This window comes from Vitis riparia, chromosome 4, assembly GCF_004353265.1.
Source record: "Vitis riparia cultivar Riparia Gloire de Montpellier isolate 1030 chromosome 4, EGFV_Vit.rip_1.0, whole genome shotgun sequence".
NCBI lineage: Eukaryota > Viridiplantae > Streptophyta > Magnoliopsida > Vitales > Vitaceae > Vitis > Vitis riparia.
Genome location: NC_048434.1, coordinates 19,792,427 through 19,805,350, shown reverse-complemented (window position 1 = coordinate 19,805,350; position 12,924 = coordinate 19,792,427). Strand labels below are relative to the sequence as shown.

General features: G+C 37.0%; 2 protein-coding genes across 3 annotated transcripts; one reads left to right on the top strand and one right to left on the bottom strand.

Moving 5' to 3' along the window:
* Nucleotides 1-822: 822 nt before the first annotated feature.
* On the top strand, nt 823-4,035 carry LOC117912088. Its single transcript, XM_034826553.1, has 3 exons — nt 823-1,205; nt 1,385-1,506; nt 3,560-4,035. Exons 1-3 carry the CDS (start codon nt 944-946, stop codon nt 3,722-3,724), a joined length of 549 nt encoding a protein of 182 aa, XP_034682444.1. The 5' UTR covers nt 823-943; the 3' UTR covers nt 3,725-4,035.
* A 2,337-nt stretch (nt 4,036-6,372) lies between these two features.
* LOC117912322 (3-epi-6-deoxocathasterone 23-monooxygenase CYP90C1) lies at nt 6,373-11,438 on the bottom strand. Of its 2 annotated transcripts, none has more exons than XM_034826874.1 (9): nt 10,926-11,438; nt 9,299-9,623; nt 9,046-9,195; nt 8,666-8,947; nt 7,507-7,596; nt 7,335-7,413; nt 7,150-7,256; nt 6,955-7,079; nt 6,373-6,861 (listed from the first exon to the last, which is right to left on the bottom strand). In XM_034826874.1, exons 1-9 carry the CDS (start codon nt 11,129-11,131, stop codon nt 6,768-6,770), a joined length of 1,458 nt encoding a protein of 485 aa, XP_034682765.1. In that variant the 5' UTR covers nt 11,132-11,438; the 3' UTR covers nt 6,373-6,767. The 2 variants fall into 2 exon arrangements, with proteins under 2 accessions (XP_034682765.1, XP_034682764.1); XM_034826873.1 differs by having other exon boundaries at nt 6,955-7,082; nt 10,926-11,437.
* Between the last annotated feature and the right edge of the window lie 1,486 nt (nt 11,439-12,924).

Here is a 12,924-nt window from a genome sequence, read left to right as displayed (position 1 = left end):
AATCTTACCTGAAAATTGTCATCAGATGATTGAATTTTGTCATTCATTGTATTTCGTATGTGATTCGCAGCCTTAATCTAACTAGAATTTAGGTTTAATATGTTGAGAGCAGGTTATAGAGAGTTTTTTTTTTTTTTTTATATATATTAAAAATGGTATATGTAGAAAAATATATGACAAAAAAATGTTACGTTTAACAAAAGGGATGTTGCGAAGAGCAACCCCTAATTATATATACATTGCCTTTGTGTGGGGTCGATGCAACACATGACAATATTACATTGATGATGCTATGATCAATGATGTTTTCAATCTCTAATGTTCTATTTTTTCCTTCAATACAAAAGAATTTTATCGCAGTTTCTAACTTCTATAAGTCTAAACTAGGATTCCGTTGAATTTTTTTAAATTTATTTTTGTTACACACTTCAAATTTAAAATCCAAAAATCAATCATGATTACAAAACTTGAAGTGTGAATTACGAAAATTGTTATTGGAATTATACTAATTATGCGATGATTCATAATTCATAGCATCTTAATTTGTTTTTTTTTTCTTTTTATCAAAATTAAAATGAGAAAATCAAAATTGATGTGTTTCAAATTAGTTTTTACAAGTGTTTTTATTGAATTCATGGGTGTATGGAAAAGCGTTTTTTTCTAATATTTATAATAAAAAAAACACGCCCAAAGAGGCATTTATTTTATTAAAATGGTTAGCCTGTCCAATAGAATATTGACACGTACCCTAGAAGCCTTTTGATTGGAAAGTCCTAAAATATAGCTTCTTGCGCTGTCACTCTATCAATTATCACAAAGCAAACGACCTATCATCGCCAATGGGAATACCCATGCTCCATGCTATTGCCTGCCTCGCCTGAGCAAAGGGTTTAAGCGTAACAGCACACTGCACCAGACCACGCTCATTTACAGAGAGACAGAGATGGGATTGGGCGCTCTCAGGTCCATCATTCGTCCCCTATCCAGAACCCTAGTGACCAGTACCTCCACTCTCTATACGACGTCGTTTGGGGCCTCTTCTTCCTCTCCCAGACCCGATTTCCGGTTCGTTTCCGGTTCTCTCCACTGGCTGCCTCGATGGGTTCCGGTGGCTAACCATTTTCACAGCTTAACGGACACTCGATTTCCTAAGCGAAGACCCAGCGATAAGCCTCGCAGAAAGAGGGCCAGCTTGAGACCTCCAGGTCCCTCTTCATTCCAATTGGAAATTAGGGTTTTTGTTTTTCATTTGCTTTGTCATCATTTTAAATAGGGTTTTTGGGCATTTTTCTAGTTATTTCGTTTCGATTTTGGAAATTTGTTTGCTTTTAGAGAATGCATTGTGATAAATATACAATTTTGAATTGGTGGTTGAGGAATACAGGACCGTATGCTTGGGTTCAGTATGTGCCCGGTGAACGAATACTTCCTAACAGACCCAATGAAGGAAGCGTCAAGGGGAGGAAAGAGAAGAAGCGTATGAGGCTGCGCCGAGCATTTATATTGGTAATCCTCTATACAATTCTCATTTCTGTTCTTTTGGGGAGTTGGGTCTTTTTTATCAGTGTTACAATTGAATGTTTTTTCCTAACAACTGGTCATACCACTTTGAATATGTTTATCGAGCAAACAAATATATCATGGTTATAGAAGTCTGTCTATCACCATTTCGGCTTTAAGGGTGATATGCTGTTCAGACTCAAGACTAGTTGGGATAAAGAAAACAGAATAAATTATGAATTATGAGATACCTTTAAGTGGATTCATATTTGAAGGAATGTAGACTATAGAAAAATTTTACTTTTACATCTCATTTATCTCATAATTGACTAAAGAATCCAGATCATTTAAATAAAGGGGAGAATAAATCAATCAGCTATTGTTTGGTTTGCACAGGAATAGGGAGCAGATCTTTGAGGGTTTCCTAGAATGAAAGTGAGAATTTGGCTTGTATATCTAACCCCTGCTTCTGAAGTAGCTTTAACAGAATTAGGAAATTATGTTGGCAAATGAAGATTTTTAATTTATTCTTAACACTGAGATAAGTGTAGCTTGTGGGGACTAATGCATTTGGCTCTGTTTCATAGTCTTTGTCTTTTGGAAAAGCTCTCAATTTTATTTAGTTTCGATGCGGTATATTTTTATGGTTTGTTTTGAGGTAAAAATGAGAGAGAGAAATGAAGAAACTTGTCATAATATAATCTAAATTGCAGGTTACTGATGTGTTATTAGTATATTGCAGTGATGTGATCTTTTTAACTATGTGCATATTTCATTTGTAATTTTCCAGTATAAAACCTCACTATATTTTTTGCTTTTCTGCAATAAACACCAAGAGGTTATTAACTTATTATTAATAAAAAGAACAGGCAGAGTTTACTTTATGAGGTTGATCATCTTTTCAAAAAAGAAGATTGTTCCTTATTGGATTTTTTTTAAAAAAAAATTCAAATCTCACAAATACTTTCGTAATCATATACCCTGAAGAAACACCGTGGAGAGACCAATATTTTAAATAATGGAGGCTGATCTTTTGTTGAAAGCTTGGCAATCTACTTATTGGAGAAGTGAAACAGGCAATGATTTTATGGACTTCTCTACCTATACTAAGTTAATTTTCCTCAACCCTTGTATGTTTATCACATATTCTTTTAGGATGCCTATTGGAAAATCAGCATAGAAATCACCATCATAATGTGGTTAGATATTAAATCCTTATCCATTGAGAAATTCCTTGTGAAGATTCTTTGCCTGCTTAAAGAATATTAAATAAAAACTGCTCAATTCAGGGGATCTATCCTTGTGTAAATGGAGTGCACCATGTAGTTTTAGGAGGAATCAGTTTAGGTCAAAGATGTGGGTGTATCAAACTGTCTTATTGTTTACAAGGTAAGGATTCTGGTTTTAGTGCCTTTCTGATAGCTTTAAATTTTGTTATAATTCACTCTATTAGTTGTTTCTTTGTATATTTCGTCCCATTTGCTTTTTACGTATTGGGGTCCAGATTTTCAATTTGAATTTGTTTATTGCTTGATCATTCTGATATTAATTTCATGAGCTTTGGTAATAATTTTTGTGTTTTGCATCATCATATGGCACATCTGTACTGGTTGTCTCTTGCAGGCCAGGTTATGCTGGCAAATAGTGCTAGGTTGCATACATTTTTTTTTTTTTTCATTTTATCAAGGTTGATGCTTACAAGTAATAGAAATATACCAGTAGAATTAAATAATGAAATGTATAAGTTTTAACATTTTCAGTCATGATTTGTATATTCCCATGCATCATCTCCTCTTAGATTCTTCACAAATTTTAATGCTTTATTGGCTTCTTGCTAACTCCTTCATGGGACTTTTGTCTGGAGCATGTTTAGATCAGGATGCATTTACAAATTCCTTGTTACTGCAAAATTTGGCACATGGGCAATTGCTAGATTATTTTCTAAGCTTGTTTGCATATATCATTTAAGTGGGCAGGCTTATGTCTTGCTTTTGGGTGCTATATATTTCCTTCATGATGATTTCTGTCATGTGTAAACTGAGGCTTTGAACATGTGCAGTCAGAAGCAAAGAAGCGGAAAACTCAATTGCAGGAGGCTAAGAGAAAGAAGAATATTAAGGGAGTAGAACGTAAGATGGCTGCAGTGGCTAGGGAAAGAGCATGGGCTCAAAGATTGGCAGAATTACAACAGCTTGAGGAAGAGAAGAAAAAATCTGTGGCTTGATGGTTCTTCTTGCAAAAACTTTTCTCAAGATGGTAATTCTGCTTACAACTTCTTGCCCCATAAGAGTTTGACCTCAAATCCTGTTTTTCTTTTCCCAGCTGCCCTCCAAAGAAAACCCTAATTTCTTTTATTATACATGTCATTGCTTCCTATCTGTAGGATGCCTAAAAGAACCTCTCTGGCATTTGTGACATGAAAACCTGCTGTTCTTCCTGGAATTTATGGCATCGGCCCTTCTTAATGTACTAGGAATTTTTTTGTTTTGCACATTTTACACATGGTAATATGGTATTTATCCTTTTCAATACTTAGATTGTGTTTATTCCACACCTTTTTTGGTGTTTGTTCCACACCTTTTTTTTCTCCAATTATAAATTGGGATAGTATATTATGGACAGGAAACTCTACACTCTATCATGTATTTACCCATGGGCCCCATAATTATTCAATAATTATGTGCTATCTGATGAAAATAGGTTAAGTGAAATTGATCTTCTAATCCAGGATATTCATTCCACATTCCAGATTCTAGAAAATTGAGTTGTTGATTGGAGAATCAATTCTGGTTCTTTTCTCATTGACAAAAATGTTTGGGTAGCAAAGATGTGGGAGCAGGTTGGGGAAGGGGATCAGTGGAATCCCTTAGTTTTACTGACAGTTACATGGTTGGGAATTGGAAGGAGTGGAGGCATTTTTTCAAAGACTACTAAAAGCATCAATTAAAATAGATGGTGAGGATATATTGACGTGAAAGGAAACCAAATGTGGCAAATTATTTTTAAAATCTTATTACATTTCATTAACCCAGGGAAGAGATGAGTCTATCCTCGCAAGAATTATATGGAACCCTTGGGTTCCTATGAAGGTGAGTTTCTTGGGAATCTACATGGGGAAGGATTTTAATGATGGATTTTGTTGAATAGTTGCTACTTGTGTAAAGGGGAAGAAGATTCAACTGATTTTAGGCTCCTTCACTGCTCCAAACGAGAATTTTGTGGCAATTAGGTTTTGCTCTTTTTGGGGTGACCTGGTTGATGCGATTTTCAGTCAAAAGAAACCTTTTGAGTTGGCATGGTTCTTTTATAGGAAAGAAGCGGCAGAAATCTTGGAGGTTGCTTCTTTTTTAATGTTATGAATGGAAATAAATAAGTCAGTCAAGTTATTGAGCAGCAGGTCAAACAATCAAATCTTCCCTTGTGTATTTTTGCTTTGTAGATTGGTTACATTCAAAGTAGGTCTTTTTGCTTGCCGGATGGTGCTTCTTTTATATTGTGTGTACATTGATGCTACAAATTTCCAGCACTTTGAATATATTTTATCCTTTTGCCTATAAAAAAAGTATCAAAACCATGTCATAGCCTCCACTAGTGTCAGATATCCATTTGTATGATGGGGGCTTGGTCTGTAGATGAGTCATTAAGGTCCATTTGATAATTAGCATTTTTCATAATAAGCCTAGAAATAGGGTAGATTTTGAAGATAGGAAGTTTCTTTGTTGGATCTCGCAGGCCAGTCCTGTTGTAGGTGATTGTGGCCTGAGCTACCTTTTGCTGAGGGCAGCTCCAAATTTTTTTCTCCTTCCTGTGTGTTGGGTTAGCACCATTGCTTTTTGATGCCTTGGGCTCAAAATAAACCATATGATTGGGAGCTATCTTTTACCCCTGGTGTCATATATGTAAATCATGTTTCTTGGTTACTGTTATTCTCTCAAATTTCTTTGGTTCTCTCCAATGTTAGCCCACATCTTGTAAGTTGGAACTTTTTAAGGCTTTAATTTAACAATTTGCTATGACTACCCACATGGAGGGTGCCCCCCATCCCGGTTCATAGATATATAGAGGATCGCCTTTTTTTTTTTTGCTCTTAAATTTTGATGCTAACCTTTTTATAGGCCCCTCAATACCAATTATTTTGGTCCCATGTTTGTTGTGCATTAAATATTTCAGCTTTGAGCCCCATCAATGTTGATCATACGCTCATGTCTATATCCATGTTAGCCACACCCAATGAATTTTCAGCTTTGAGTCCCACCACAACTGATCACATTCTCATGGTTGCAATAGGATTGGTTTTGTTGCATCAGAGTAATAAATAAAAGAGTGCCGACACAATAGAAGCACAAATGTATTCAATAGACTCCTTGAGTGAAAAATGCTCAGGCTCCTTAAGCATAAAAGGCACCAGGGGTGAGGAATATGACCTCAAACTTGTCTTCAAAGATAAAAACGCATTTGGAGTTGAAATCTTGTTGTGGCTTTACAAACGGGTGTGGCATGTGTGTAAAGAAATTTGTAAGGAAAGTGAAAGCCCAACTGTAAAATGATACAGTTTCGTTGGATTTGGAGTCATTTCTTTCGATTGATTTCGCTACAACTCAAGTCATTTGATTTTCAATCAGTTAGCACTCTGAAGTTTACTTTTACTTTTGTTTGCTTTATGAATTTTACTACAATTATGATGTAAATTTCATGGCTTTTAATCCCCTATGAATTCACTAGGGGTTTATCTCACCAAATGAATGGTGGAAACATGATGGACCTAATGGATTTGACCACTCTGGTGGCATCCTCCGACCTCTCGTTGTCCTAGAAAAAGTGAAGGCACTATGTTTTATCCCCTAGGCTATAGCTTGAATCATGCAATTGTGATTGCATCTGTACGAAGCTTTGTACTATTTGATCTACCCACCGGAAAACTATCATCATTGTACCAAAATTATAATTGTAGTGCCCAGCACGTGCACGGTATCATACAAAATTAAGCACCATACCCACCCTTCTAACACTGGTCCTGGTAGCAAGTGACCCTCCTCAAAATACGAGGGTAGATCCGCTTACCCCCACCCCTTGCATTCAGCCTCAGGACTGAAACAGGGGCCCAGGCATCCCTCCTGCAATCACACAGACAATGACACTGGAACCAACCCCATAATTTAGAATTAGAATCCAATCCGTCCTTTTTTATTAAGGGAGATTTTGTGCATGCATACAATCCCCTTTTAGGCCAACCCAAAATGTGATTCCCCAAGAGTAGGCCTGCAAACTCAAAGGGGTGGTAAGGGTGTGACGGTGATGGGTAACTTCTTCCTCATCTTCACTGTTGGAAAGTAAACTACGTCGTCCTTCTTAGCCACCCACCTGCACACAGCATGAACTTCCATATTAATTGCTTTCTTCTCTGCATTAAGTGATAAGTAATGGGGTATTTGTTCAGTTTAAAGGAAGAATCACCGGTAGGTGGTGACGAGATGATGAAGAAAAATTGAGATTTCGAGTTTCGATAATTCTAAACCAGGGCACAGCCTCTGTCCACCTCCGAAGGGTGTATAGCTATTGTTGTTGTTGACACTAGCTGCCTTCTGCAATCACAGAAAACAATTAGAGAAGGAGACATGGTGATTTAATTGTGCGTTGGGTTCCACTTACCTCCCATCTCCATGGATTGAACTGATAAGGGTTTTCATAATTCTCTTCATCCATGTGAATGGAAGTGAAAGATGCCATGACACCCCATCCCTCCGGTATCAGGTAATCTGGAAAATGCACCTCCATTTCAAGTTCAGCACAATATCAAATTTGAACACAATCACCACCAAAGTTATTTCACTCACCTTTGATTTTGACATCTTTGACAGCTTTTCTCCAAACCGCATTTATGATATTTGCCATTCTCAGAGTTTCATTGATCACCTATTTAAGAAAAAGCAAATGCCCAATTACGTTAATAATCTAAAATACTTTCCATTCCACTTCACAATGTCGCATATTCAAACTGGAACCCACATTTTGAGTAAATGGCAAGCACATGTAGTCAGTCCAGGCATAATCCTCCCCGGAAAGAGCCTTTCCCTTCTTTAACTCCATGTTCTCCTCCTACCATGTCATAAACCAAAATCATGAAGTTAATCCATTTCAATGCTATATAAATTGGTAAGATCATAGACTTGATACAAACTGAAACAAAATGCTCTACAAAACCAGAGTCTTTGGGTTCTGAATTTACAGACCATTGACTCCATACAGATTTGTCCGTACACAAGGACAACCAGGGTCATACGAAGGAGTGGAGACCAACCCTCGTGCCCTGTATCAAGCCTAACGAAAGGGGTGGGGGTAGATGGTATGATTCTTTCTGGTCACGTGATTAGACTAAACCAATCAATAATTTATAGAGCTTTCATCAAATGACTTTTCAACTTCTTGAATAGAGAAAAAAGGACAAAAAAAAAAGGGTTAGATATATTTTGTCTTGGTTCGTTGTTTATGCACTCCATTTCATAGAAATGTATATAAAATATATTATCCAACAGTATTATTTATCTATCATGGGAATAAGAAGCAAAAGATAGTCTCATCAAGGGAAAGAATTCTCATACAACTTTTCTCGCACAAATTGATTTGACAGCAGCGCTTTGCAAAACGATTGGACTTCCTCACATTCCGTGTATACAAAATTCTACATTTATTAATATAAAAAATGGACAAAGTCCCTCCCCCTACTCTTTTTCTCATATTATGCCACTTGGGCTCTCCTCTTCTCTCGTGCCTTATCCGACTTTGGACCCACTTATTAAGAGACTTTATAAAAATAAAAAATAAAAAAATTAAGTGGAACCCAAAAAAGAAAGAAAAAATTATTTTCTTCCTTGGTGAAATCTTAGGATGGCACTGATCGCACACAGTGGTATTTGGAGGGGTGATGGCAGTGGATATAATTAAAAAGAAGGGAGCCACTGACGTACGTCGGTGGACCGAATCCGACAGCCGTTCAATCAAATCCTACGGCCACGACACGGCCACACTATGCTCTCAAATGCCGTGGCCCTATCTCACTCGTGCGGGTCATGATAGCGACTTGTTAAGTCAACCATTCTCCTGTTGTGCAACACCCTGCCATCCTAACCGTTGGATTAAAAAGGCGAGAGTTTTGGATTGTACGTACCATCAGCTGGTTCAGAGCGACGGGGCAGTCACTTAGAAATTTGACGGCCAGGGTCATGGCGGTCGGCAGAGTCTCCTCCCCGGGGATCATCATCTCGATCATATTCGAACTGATGAAATCCAACGACAGACGCGACGTCTCAGATGAATCCCCTGTGTCACGGAGCAGCACGTCCACGGCATCGTTGGGTGGACCCTTGAGGGTCTCATGATCACCTCTATCCATGGCTGCCTTCCTCTCCTCCACGACCCTTCTCACCAGCTTCAACAGCCTCTCCTTAGCCTGCATCATATGTATTTTATACATATATACAAAGAGAAAGAGAGCAAAACCCTAATTAACAGTTACATATTACACGATAAAGTTTGTTTTTAATGTACCTTGAGAGATTTATATAGTCTAGTTCCGGGAAGTTTAATTGGGAGACAAATCAAGCCTTTGATGACTTCTGCGAATTCTCTCTTCATAAAGTTCAAATCTTCACCTGGAGTAATGCTCACCAGAACTCTAACCAGAACGTCAAACGTGATCTAACATACCCAGAAACCAACAGAAAAAGAAAACTAGATCAGACTGTGGTTTTGATGAGGGGAGGGAGGGAGGGTGGGATCAGAACGAAAGTGAGATATACACCTTTCTGACTTCATCTTGGACGTAAACAATGTGCTGGTCTTTCCAAGAATCAAGGGTGAGTTTGACATAGCGTTCAATGTCACGGGTGATTCGGGCTTTGAGTTGTGGTGATCTCAAGAAGCCACCAAGCAGTGCATGCACTCTCTTCTGCAGACTGCCGTTCATCTGGAGTATAGATGATTCTCCAAGTATCTCCGTGATGGTTTGGGGATAGGCAGGGATAAATATATTCCCAATGTTCTGCAGAACCACCTTGTTCACCTCCGGATCCGTCGACACTATCACCGGCTTTCCCAATATGTTTGTCTTGAACACCTTCCCATATCTGAAAATATTTTATAAAACTAAACCTTCTATCCATTGATTCAAGCAGAATACGGAAGATCATAATCATTTCAAAAGAAAGCTGAAGCGATAAGCATTGCCATATTCTTATTGCAACCGTGCAAGCCAGGCTTTCCCTGCTTCTCTAAGCTTTTGTAGCAGCTTTTTTCACTGAGTACTTATTAAGTATTTGAGTTCAATATCTCCTCACGAAAATCTATTGTAAATGAAAGCTCAAACATCTATACCCAATACAAGTAAATATCAACCAACATGTTGCTCCATCATGCATCAAGTTACTGGTTATGGAAGCTCAAATTACTTAACAGGAATCAATGGCTACAAACTCAAGCTTGATTATACTTGAATTCTTTGAACCATCACTCATCAAAATATTCCATAAAACCAGATGAAAATGAAAAGGGCGAGTATGGTCATCTAGCCAATCTCTTGAAAAAGTGACATACAATAATATAAAAAAGCCACTGTCAATCATTTTGAAAAAGGGTACACGCGTCTACAAGAGGAAAACCCATACTTTGGACTAACAATAATGTAGGAAGTACATTGGTGTGATTTAATTCACAATTAAATCATGTTCTAGGTTTAGGGTCTGCCTTTCCCTACTTAATGAACTAAAAGCCAAAAACTTTTTCTAGGTAGAGGGAAAGAGATTTGACATAGCCTCATTTATAATCATAATACTAGTAGCAATAAATTTGACTCACCCCATGACAAATATTTAATATGATCAAATGATGGTATTTCATCTTAATTTAAAAGGGCATAATGTGGAGATTGGATTTTGTACAAAAGGTGAATCAAAGAAATTATTAATAACATGAATCGAGTTCCATATGATAGTATAATCAATCCATCTTGACCTTCAAGCAGATTTCTTGTTATACATAAGAACAAAATTAAAATGATAAGTATTTGAAACAAACCCTTTGAATCGTTCTTCAGGCTTGAACGGACAAAAGATTTTTTGGAATTGTTCTTCAACGACATAATAATAAAATTCTGCTTATTAAAATGAGAGAGATTGGCTTTTTGGGCAGTAAGAGTGCGAGAACATGGATCCCTCTCTCCTAAAAGGAAGAAATTTTTCAAAAACTGATCCCATATACATTCGTCAGCAAGACCAAGAGAGAAACAAATCTGGAATTCAGAAGGGCCTTTAAATCTTTCATTTCACTGTTAACACAACAAAGAAATGATGGAGGCATATACAGGGAGATAATTCACGATATGGGAAGAAGAAACAAAAAGATCTGAAAGAAGAAGGATGAGAAAGGCTTACCGAGACTTGCGCTTCTCCATGAAGCTGACTGGTCGAGAGCTCCAACCAGAAGCAATGAAGTCAAGAGTCTCTCCTATTACTGGCCAACCAGGGTTTCCTCTGGGAACCCCACTTCCCTCCTCCTTCGCCTTGTTCTTGATGCTCTTATACCAACACCACCCCATCACAACACCCACCACAACCCAACACCAATGAATCACCTCCATTTTTTACCCACTTCTCCCACCCAAAATCCTATCTCTACAGCTCTATTTGGACTCGAAACTCCTCAAAACAACAACCAACTCCAACTCCCCTCTCTCTGGTGCAGTAGGAGAGGAAAAAAGATCAGAAAAAAAAAAAAAAAAAAGCAAGAAAGAAAGCAAGCCAGTGGCGCAGTGGATTGAAGGAAGAAACTGCAGTTTGTCCTTTGGAGAGAAATGAATGAGAAGGAGATCAGTTTATCTTGATTGCGAGATATGGAAAATCTAGAGAGCTTCCAACTCAATAAATGAGGGAGGCCACTTTGAGGGGTGCAGCGATATCACCACCCTCTTTCATTTTGTCTTCACTCTTTTTAGATTTTTTACTCTCCCTCTCCCACCCCCGCCCCACCCGACCAGCTGCCATTTTGCCAAAATTGCATTTCTATCCTTTTTTTTTTTTTTTTTAAATCTCCAATCATGTAAAAAAATTTATCTAGATGCTATTTCTAATTATTTTCTATTTAAAATATGAAATTTTTTATAGGATATATGGTAATATAGAGTGGATTTCCTTATGAGAGATTGTAAGGTCTTAATTTACATTTCTTTTCAGTGAATTAAGCTTAATGAGGAAAATTTTGTGGAAGAAGTGACTTCATTTTTCTTAATACAAAAAGGAAGAGTTATAATTAACAATTATTTTCTTTTTTTTTATTTATTTTTTTTATGAACATAGAAGGATTATTAAAGATAAGATAATTTTCCAACTAATACTTATTCCCATTTATTGGTTGCTTTTTTTTTTCTTTTTTCTTTTTGTTAAATCATATCTCTACTTTAATTTTTTTTAAATGATAATAAATACTAGAATAATTATAATCATTTTATATGCTTTTATAAAATTATCAAAATTTCATATTGACTATCCACCACCAAATGATTAAGAGTATGTTTAACACTGATTTTAAAAAGTGTTTTTAATATATGTAATATTTAGGAAATTTTTATCATTCAAGTATTAAAAATATTAGAAACACTTCTTATGATTATTGTCAAATGCAATATTAAAAATACTAGAAACACTTTTTATAATTATTGTCAAAAGCATACTAAGAATAAGTTTAATAATGATTTTAGGAAGTGTTTTTAATCTTTTTAATACTTGAAACATGAAAAATTTTAAGTTATAAAAATGTTAAAAATATTCCCTAAAATTATTGACAAACGCTTTTTATAAACTAAAATTACTAAAATAAATTAAATAGGAAGCGACTGAAAATCCGGGTGTTTCCATCCAACTCGGAGCACCAGAATTGAGAGTTACGTAGGCAGCAATATTTGTTGATGAAAAACTAATATTTGGGCTAGAGGAAAAGGGAAATGGAAGTGAAAGAAAGAGTTGGGGGAGTAGCATTTTCATGGTCAGTGGGGGTGAGGGGGCTGACACGAGCCTGGTACCAGAGCTCACCAAATACCAACAGAGTGTCGTTTCAAGGTGTTTTTCACGCACCTTAAGAATGAATGGTATATATGAGTGTGAAAGAGACTGAGATGGATGAGAGTTGGAGGTGGGCAAGCGAAGGCAAATGCAGCCGGAATAGTCAGTGTTTTTCCCTACTTTTGATTTTGGGGGAGCAACCCAATACAGTAGCCATTGTGCTGTCTTCATCAATCTTCAGTGCAACGTCCAGTCGCCACTGACTCTCCCCTCTCCCCTTCTCTCTCCTCCCCCATTCTCTGCAATGCCCACATATGCAGAGAAACTACCCACATGCATGCATGCCTACACTGCAGCAAAAATACGGATATAGCCA